The sequence below is a fragment of the Limulus polyphemus genome, unplaced genomic scaffold, assembly GCF_000517525.1.
Source record: "Limulus polyphemus unplaced genomic scaffold, Limulus_polyphemus-2.1.2 Scaffold46, whole genome shotgun sequence".
Lineage (NCBI taxonomy): Eukaryota > Metazoa > Arthropoda > Merostomata > Xiphosura > Limulidae > Limulus > Limulus polyphemus.
In genome coordinates, this window is record NW_013665656.1 from 1,251,437 (window position 1) to 1,260,912 (window position 9,476).

At 33.3% G+C, this 9,476-nt stretch overlaps 1 protein-coding gene across 1 annotated transcript in view; it reads right to left on the reverse strand.

Moving 5' to 3' along the window:
- Positions 1-9,476, reverse strand: part of LOC106462469 (myosin light chain kinase, smooth muscle-like) — a 96,824-nt gene that overhangs the window by 30,405 nt on the left and 56,943 nt on the right. The window contains exon 9 of the mRNA XM_022390113.1: positions 3,914-4,210. Within this exon, the coding sequence (XP_022245821.1) occupies positions 3,914-4,210 (297 nt within the window). The remainder of the gene's footprint in view (positions 1-3,913; positions 4,211-9,476) is intronic.

Sequence of the window (9,476 nt, forward strand, 5' to 3'; positions counted from 1 at the left end):
CGCGTAATACTCGTTGATGAAGATGTATATATATTTTAATCATTGTGTTTATTATGAATTACGAAAAGTTCCATGAGGTGACTCTGCAGGACTTTTTTTGCGCTTTATGGTAAAGATATTTAGACCTTTTCTTACAATATCTTTCTACTGTATCATGACTGTGAAATTATTCTATGCTTTTGCTTGTTTGTAATTAAGCACAAAGCTACACGATGGGCTATCTGTGATCTGCCCACCACGGGTATCGAAACCCGGATTCTAGCGTTGTAAGTCCGCAGACTGGGGGGGGGGCGATGCTTTTGCCAGTATACGTTTGTTTCATCTATGTCTATTTTAAATTGTTTTAACTATAAATCTTTAGTTGATGAAATCGGACGGTTTCATTTTTCACAGAAAAGAAAATACAGTAGCGTTCTACCATGGACAATTTTCAGGAATTATTGAATTACCAAAAAACAAACAAACAAAAAAAAACGTTAGGAACTTTGGTTGTGAAGTCGTGCCCTGTTTTCTCGTATCCCTTTTCTTGATTTAGTATTTCATGTGTGTGCCGTTTATATTAGCAATTATGCATATACTGAAATCCTGAAATAGTTTTAAGAAGAATTCGAGTATCTGCAGCTAGTATAAGTTACATGTAACATAATTTTATCCCGCACATCCGGGTCATTAAAGAGAAAAAGTGCCGAGTTTCAATTTCAAGTTCATAGCTGATATCAGATATGACAGAAAACTAAAAGAAAATGACGTGAAAATATGAAGGAACTCTACATTCAACTTTTTGTAAAAGCTCATGTTTATTTAAACAGTGGATAGCTGATATAAACGAGTCAAGTGCTTTGTAACTGACAGTCAAATGAAAAAAATGTGATGTCACGTTTTCTAAACCGTGTGAAAAAAGGCAGGTCCTCATTAGTATGCTTGTAAAAGAAAACACGTGAAAGCTTGAAGTTATCCAGAATCATTCTTGTGCTATCACCCTCCCCCTTCTCCCCGCCAGTCACCAAGGTGATAGAGTATTAAAATCACATTATCTAGAAGGTGCCTAGAAAAAACCAGCTGCGCTCTCTGGTTACAAGTCACACGACAGTTTAACTACGTACCAATTCTACGAATGTGATAAAAAAAATAAGTAAGGGAAGAAAAAATTATACACTACATGTTACCTTTTCTTTCTTTAGCTAAAATATCATTCACATTACAATATAAGTATTTGTCTTGTAAATCTTCTAATGCTCATCAAAGCAGTTTTGACATTATCCTTGTTAGTTTTAATAGAAAGGAAACTTAGAATTAATGAATAACTTAATGCCATCAGCATTTTAGTTTGCATTTCTGTTGGAACTTATTATTAGCTTATTTGTAATTAAGTACAAAGCTACACAATGGGTTATCTGTGCTCTGCTCACCAAATATGTACATTATATCATCATTTGCAAACAATCCTCTTCAATCTGGTCAGTTGCTCCTCCGAATACATACACTGTATCATCATTTATAAATTTTGCTACTCCATTTTTTCAGTTGCCCTTAATGAGGTGCATACTGTATTGTATCATATTTCACAATCTTTCCTTCTCAATCTGGTCAGTTGCTCCTCCGAATACATACACTGTATCATCATTTATAAATTTTGCTACTCCATCTTCTCAGTTGCCCTTAATGAGGTGCATACTGTATTGTATCATATTTCACAATCTTTCCTTCTCAGTTTGGTCAGTTGCTCCTCCGAATATATACACACTGTATCATTATCTACACACTTTGCTCCTCCGAATATGCACGTTGTATCAACAGTTACAACTTTGCTCCTCCGAATGTGTACACTATCTCATCATTTACAAACTTTGCTCCTCCGAATATGTACACTGCATAAACATTTATAAAATTTGCTCCTCCGAATATGTACATTGTATTAACATTTAAAAACTTTACTCCTCCATTTTCTCAGGTACTCCTAAAAATGTGCATGTTGTATTGTTTCATATTTCACAATCTTTCCTCCTCAATCTGGTCAGTTGCTCCTCCATCTTCTCAGTTGCTTCTAAAGATGTGCATGGTGTATTGTATCATATTTCGTCAATTTAGATATTTGCTCCCCGGAATGTGTTTACTGTGTCATCGAGAATAAGTTGTGTTATCTTTTGTACCTCAACCTTGTTAGTTACTGCTAAAGATTTGGTCACTGTACCATTTTTCACGATCAGTATTTGTTCTGCACCTTTGCTTTGGCAAATTGCGAAGTGTAGGAAAACTGTTTAGTTTATAACAGGTTTTAACTAATGAAGACATCGTGTTGAAAAATGTATGTGCCAAGCAAGGCGAAGTAATCTCTCTTAAAGTAACAGGTGTGATCAAAGTTCACGAAAAGACTGATAATTTATTAAAACACGTCACTATTAACTGATTCAGTTATAAATATAGTTTTTGTTCTAATCCCACTGTTTTAAGGCCTGTAGTACTGTGCGACAAGCAGTTGGCCTACAAGAAAGCTTGGATAAGATGCAAATGTGTGTCTTTTATTACAAGAAATTTGTTCCGGGCTAGGCTTATTTTTTGCTTTTCACGACTACAGTACAAAAACGTAGTAATGAAACATTTTTAAAGACATGATGGAAACTAATAACTTTTAAACAAGAACAAAATTTATTTCTATTCTGGTAGTAATATTTTTGCCATCCTCTTTGTTCTCAACAATATTTACCCAACACTCCCTAAACTGCTAGAAGTACTAAAATAACATTTAAAAATGTTAACATGTAAGAATCAAGTATATGTATTTGTTCATAATATCATTTGAACAGTGTAATATTAGAAGACAAGTTCTTGTGGGCAAGGCTTATGGAACAGAATCTTGATTATTATACACCAGATGATATCATCTCATGTTTACCGCTGTGACGTCACAAAGTCAGATGACGTCATATACTGAACTTTCGTGAAATGTTTAATAGAAATAGAAAGATAGGAGCAAGTGAAAATACGGAAGTTTGTACTTCTTAAGCATGCATAAGTTTACATTACTTTAAAGTCTTTACTTAAAACTTTCTAGGAACATTTTAGTATTCTTTTTTTTATCTATTCTAACGTTTCGTTCAACCCACGGTAAAAATGTTGCATATTTGTAAGTGCTAAATGTTAAATAACTAAATGATAGGTAATTTGATAACACAAGTATCTTTAAACATCAAGATTATATCCAATTATCACAATCAATTCAACTGTGATATCACATTGTTCTATTTATTTGTTCTCTCCAAACATTATATTTTGTCCAGAGGAAGCAGATAAAAGGAATACTATTATCAACTTAAAATTATAAACATATATTTTCAATGCACGCACGTACTCGTTTAGATTATTTAACTGCAAGTTCAAAATCGAAGAAAGAAAGAAACAAGAAAGTTTGTCTAGATTTAGAACTCTTCTTTCCTTTCTGTAGATTAGAGGAAAACAGCTGTCAACAGATCCGGCGCCAATTTTCGGGCTACTCTTATCAAATAGTGGGATTTCATTGTCACTATTATAACGCACTCACAGCTCTAAAGTGCAGAGTGTAATTATTCGCCAAGGGGACGCGGGTAAAGGATTCATCAGATTCACAGTCCGGTACGCTAACCGCTAGGCCATGCTCAGGCCCGGATGCGCGGTAATAAATAACTCGCAGCAAGGAAAAACATAGTAAATAATAAATATTAATGACTGAGGTTGAAGATAGGCAACTATTTCATGTTAATAACATGTTTTCACTACATTGAATAATGTAATCTATTATGCATGTTTGAATTATATTACTTAAAGCTGAACTTAATGGTTGTAGTGCAGTGTTTTGTGAAAAAGAGTTTCTTAATATTTAACTTCTATACTGTTATGTACTCAGTTCTCAGAAATAGTCTTTAGGTCGTTTACTTACCTTTTACCATAAGGATACAGGAGGTTTTAACCTCGCCTTCATTATTCTTGGCAACACATTCATATTCTCCCTCGTCTTCGGGAAAAACTTCTTTGATAGCCAACGTGGCCGTCTGCCCGTCGAAGATAAGTTTGAAATCTAGGCTCTGCTTCAGCGGTTTTCCGTCCTTGTACCAACGGACTGAGGGCGGCGGAGCGCCGGTAACTTCGCAAGACAGCGTATAGGGCTTCTCGTCTTCAGCAGTTCCGTCATTCAGTGGGCGTATTACTTTTGGAGGTGTTGTGGTTTCCTCTAAGACTACGAAGGCACAACAGACAAATAAACAGATACAATAAAGTGTAAGAGTTTTGCAACTAACTACCGGAAATGACGCATGGTTACTGTTATCCCCCTAGTAGCATATATGCCAAGAAAAGATTAACCATCCCTTCAATGTTACACAAAGTTTATAACTAGAATTTCCCTATGCTAACAGTTAACAGTTCGGTTCTCCAGACCATGACCCAGGTTTGACATTCACGAGTACGTGTGGCAAGAGTTTCTAAAACCAAAAACATAAGTTTCACACTACTTCATGAGACATTCATAATGATAATATGCAGACCTAGAACTAAAACATTTTAACAACATGGTGGGAATATTTTAGTTGTTGCGAGAGAGGAAATTTAACTCCATTTTTTTACCATCTTTCCCATCCAAAATCTATTATAAGTCTGGGTAAAGTATCGCTTTATCATTTTAGTCTTATAATTTTTATCACGTAATTTATCTTATCTACCAGAAGAAGTATATGGCCATGTGAAAAGCTGTCAGTTTATTTTCCCTCAGCCTGCTTAGTCATCTAAATACCTAGGTTCACTTGAAACAAGCAGCTTACTTTTTTTTATTTGTATAGTTAAATATAAATTCAATCTCACCTTAGTTTATCACATGATTCAAAGTTACATTGTTCTTTATTTGATTAACCAAAACCTTAGATCATTTGAAGCTTTTTTTGTTTATGTTCAGAAAATGTTTATTAAAAATAATATCAGATGTTTTAACACGAATTAATGCTAATAATTATTATTCTAGATAAAACTGGCGAAGAGCTGCGTGTAAACATTAAAAAATGTTTTTGTATTTATGGCAATGATGCTCGGGTTATCTGCTGTCATCCCTAATTTTGAACTACTGACCAGAAGAGAGGTAGCCGCCGTTCTATTCACGTTAAGGAATCGACTGTTATTTTTATAACGCACCCATAGCTTAAAGTGTGAGGAATATTTTATGATACACACAGATTCAAACGCCGCTTTCCAGGTGTGAAAATCCAGAGCTCTATGCCCTTCAAATTTCTCAAAATCAAATTTATAAAACAAAATACCAAAACACTTGCAAGTAAATACCAAAGTTGTTGGTGCGAGTGTTACAGGCAGCGTTCTTTCAGTCATGGTTAAAGATCACATTCAACTCGTGTAACGAAAAAACGTTTTACACAGACACCAGAACCAACTACAGACAACATCAATCATCCTTACCAAACGCCTAATAAACAAATAAAACCAATTCTTATTCTAACATGAAGACGAAAGACTTCTGAACCATCATCACCTAAACTGCCTTTACTGTAACCCTACAGTTACATTATCTGTGTAAGTCAGTTAGTGCCAATTTCACCATCATGAATATGCTGCCTCAATCATCGATTAAAGAGTAACTTGTATAATGTTTTAGGCATTTTGGTAAGAGATTCAAACCTGTTTGGTTAGGTACACGTGCACTGTGCTAGGACTTATCCAGGTAATCAAGTGGTTCTCTTAACATATGGTTGTAAAAAATTCTAAAGCATTATCTGAATCTTTAATTTGAACATGAAAGTAAAATATTACAGTGATCGGTTAGTAACGTAAATCACCACAAAAAGTACAACGAGAAAACAGAACAAAATATGTGTGATCAACAAAAAACGAGAGAAAAAAAGGTAGAGAAGGAGTGGAAAGTTATCCTCGTTCGGAAGCTTCTTAGACAGACGTGCAACACTAAATGGTTAGGTCACGTACACGCCCTTAGCTAAGAAACTGCTCGCTCTTGTTGCTAAGGTGGCAGTTATCTTTTTCTCCCTTGGTTACAATCTCTGTGTAGTAGCACAACAGCCGCTCGGCATTTACACTGACAAATTAAAAAAAAAAACGCCTAATAGTTCCTACTAAAGTACGTTACAAAATTACACAACAAATACTAACAAAACTTGAGCTTTAGCATTTTATAAAATACTGTGATAGCATCTTGAATACTCAAGTCTACAAAATACCCGAAACTAGCATAACTAACTAGAATACAACAATTTCTAAAGTTTTATTTGTTTGAAACAAAGCACACGGCGGTCTGATGGTACAGAGTCTGTGAAAACTTGAAAGTTTCGTTTTGTGCACATAGCCAGCCGAGAGAAAATATAGACATTTATGAACAACTAAGTAATCAACCATGTGTCTAGAACATTGAACTTTCACTGAACTTCACGTGGTGTTATTAAGACATTATAAAAACAAACTAATTTAAAACGTAGAAAAAAAAGGGGGATGCAATAAAAGTGTAAACTGTTAATAACAAAGTAGCTTCCCGGAAACAGAATGTTTTATCCCCATCTGCCCACTTACTATTTTAACTCCTAAAACTTTATATACCAATGTATACGTAGCTACACGACCTAGCCTTTGCATGTAGTGGATGGCATTATAAGAAGCCAGCAAATTTTGTACTTGTAATCGATACGTTTTGAGACTGATAACGATCGTAACTATCGGATTTTGTTGACAGGTTTCATCAAGTCAAAACCTAAACCACATTTCTCACTTTGCCAACAAGTCGAACATTAGAGCGGGAAAAGGAAGGCCTACTGGTATAACAATAACATAAAATGTCAATATTAAATATAGTACTATTAAATATGTAATAAATTCAGCAAACTTAATCCAGAATTATCTTCTAAATTCCACATATATGTCTTGTAAATTCTATATCTTGTGGATTCGACAAATATGAATTATAATTGTCAATTCTACAAATATGTCTTGTAAATTCTTTGAATATGCATTGTGGCTTAAACAACTATGTCTTGTGGATTCTACAAATATTTATTGTGGATTCTACAAATATGTCTTACGGATTTTACAAATATGTCTTGCGGATTTTACAAATATGTATTGTGGATTCTACAAATATGTATTGTGGATTCTACGAATATGTCTTGTGGATTCTACAAATATGTATTGTGAATTCTACAAATATGTATTGTGGATTCTACAAATATGTATTGTGGATTCTACGAATATGTCTTGTGGATTCTACAAATATTTCTTGTGGATTCTACAAATATGTCTTGCGGATTTTACAAATATTTATTGTGGATTCTACAAATATGTCTTGCGGATTTTACAAATATGTATTGTGGATTCTACAAATATGTATTGTGGATTCTACAAATATGTATTGTGTATTCTACAAATATGTATTGTGAATTCTACGAACATGTCTTGTGGATTCTACAAATATTTCTTGTGGATTCTACAAATATCTTTGTGGATTCTACAAATATGTATTGTGGATTCTACAAATATGTATTGTGGATTCTACGAACATGTCTTGTGGATTCTACAAATATTTCTTGTGGATTCTACAAATATGTATTGTGGATATGCCAGTGAATATTTATTTAAAACCCCGTGAAATTTAGCGATAAGTCATGTGATTTTCCAAATAAGTCTTGCAAAGTCATCTAGCAGAAAGTCCTGTAGATTTTGCAGATTGTTTTCAATTGGTACTCTTGTTTATAGAATTTTTGAAGTAGAATTTTGCAATAATTAAAATCCTGAGAACTTTTGATTCTATAGTGAAGGACTTTTCTGTTTTTAGTAGACTGGTGTGATAACATAGTAAAGACTTTTCTGTTTTTAGTAGACTGGTGTGATAACATAGTAAAGACTTTTCTGTTTTTAGTAAACTGATGTTATTTTGTAGTAAATACTTTTCTGTTTTTAGTAGACTGATGTGATTCTATAGTGAAGACTTTTCTGTTTTTAGTAGACCGATATGATTGTATTGTGGATACTTTTCTATTTTTAGTAGACCGATATGGTTGTATTGTGAATACTTTTCTGTTTTTAGTAAACTGATGTTATTCTATAGTGAAGACTTTTCCGTTTTTAGTAGACTGGTGTGATTCTACCATGAATACTGTTCCGTTTTTAGTACACTGGTGTGATCATATAGTGAATACTTTTCTGTTTATAGTAGACTGGTGTGATTGTATTGTGGATACTTTTCTGTTTTTAGCAGACTGGTTTGATTATAAAGTGAATACTGATATGATTCTATAGTGAATACTTTTCTGTTTTTAGTAGACTGGTGTGATTCTATAGTGAAGACTTTTCCGTTTTTAGTAGACTGGTGTGATTATATAGTGAACACTTTTCCGTTTTTAGTAGACTGATGTGATTCTACGGTGAAGACTTTTCTGTTTTTAGTAGACTGGTGTGATTTTATAGTGAAGACTTTTCTGTTTTAAGTAGACTGCTGGAATTCTACAGTGAAGACTTTTCTGTTTTTAGTAAACTGATGTTATTTTATAGTGAATACTTTTCTGTTTCTAGTAGACTGACGTGATTATATAGTGAAGACTTTTCTGTTTTAGTAGACTGGTGTGATAACATAGTAAATACTTTCTGTTTTTAGTAAACTGATGTTATTTTGTTGTGAATACTTTTCTGTTTTTAGTAAACTGATGTTATTTTGTTGTGAATACTTTTCTGTTTTTAGTAGACTGATGTGATTATATAGTGAATACTTGTCTGTTTTTAGTAGACTGCTGTGATTCTATAGTGAATTCTTTTCTGTTTTTAGTAAACTGATGTTATTTTGTTGTGAATACTTTTCTGTTTTTAGTAGACTGATGTGATTATATAGTGAATACTTGTCTGTTTTTAGTAGACTGCTGTGATTCTATAGTGAATTCTTTTCTGTTTTTAGTAGACCGATATGATTGTATTGTGAATACGTTTCTGTTTTTAGTAGACTGGTGTGATTCTATAGTGAATACTTTTCTGTTTTTAGTAGACTGGTGCGATTCTATAGTGAATACTTGTCTGTTTTTAGTAGACTGGTGTGATTCTATAGTGAAGACTTTTCCGTTTTTAGTAGACTGGTGTGATTATATAGTGAACACTTTTCCGTTTTTAGTAAACTGATGTTATTTTATAGTGAATACTTTTCTGTTTTTAGTAGACTGATGTGATTATATAGTGAAGACTTTTCTGTTTTTAGTAGACTGGTGTGATAACATAGTAAATACGTTTCTGTTTTTAGTAAACTGATGTTATTTTGTAGTAAATACTTTTCTGTTTTTAGTAGACTGATGTGATTCTATAGTGAAGACTTTTCTGTTTTTAGTAGACCGATATGATTGTATTGTGGATACTTTTCTGTTTTTAGTAGACCCGATATGATTGTATAGTGAATACTTTTCTGTTTTTAGTAGACCGATATGGTTGTATTGTGAATACTTTTCTGTTTTTAGTAGACCGAT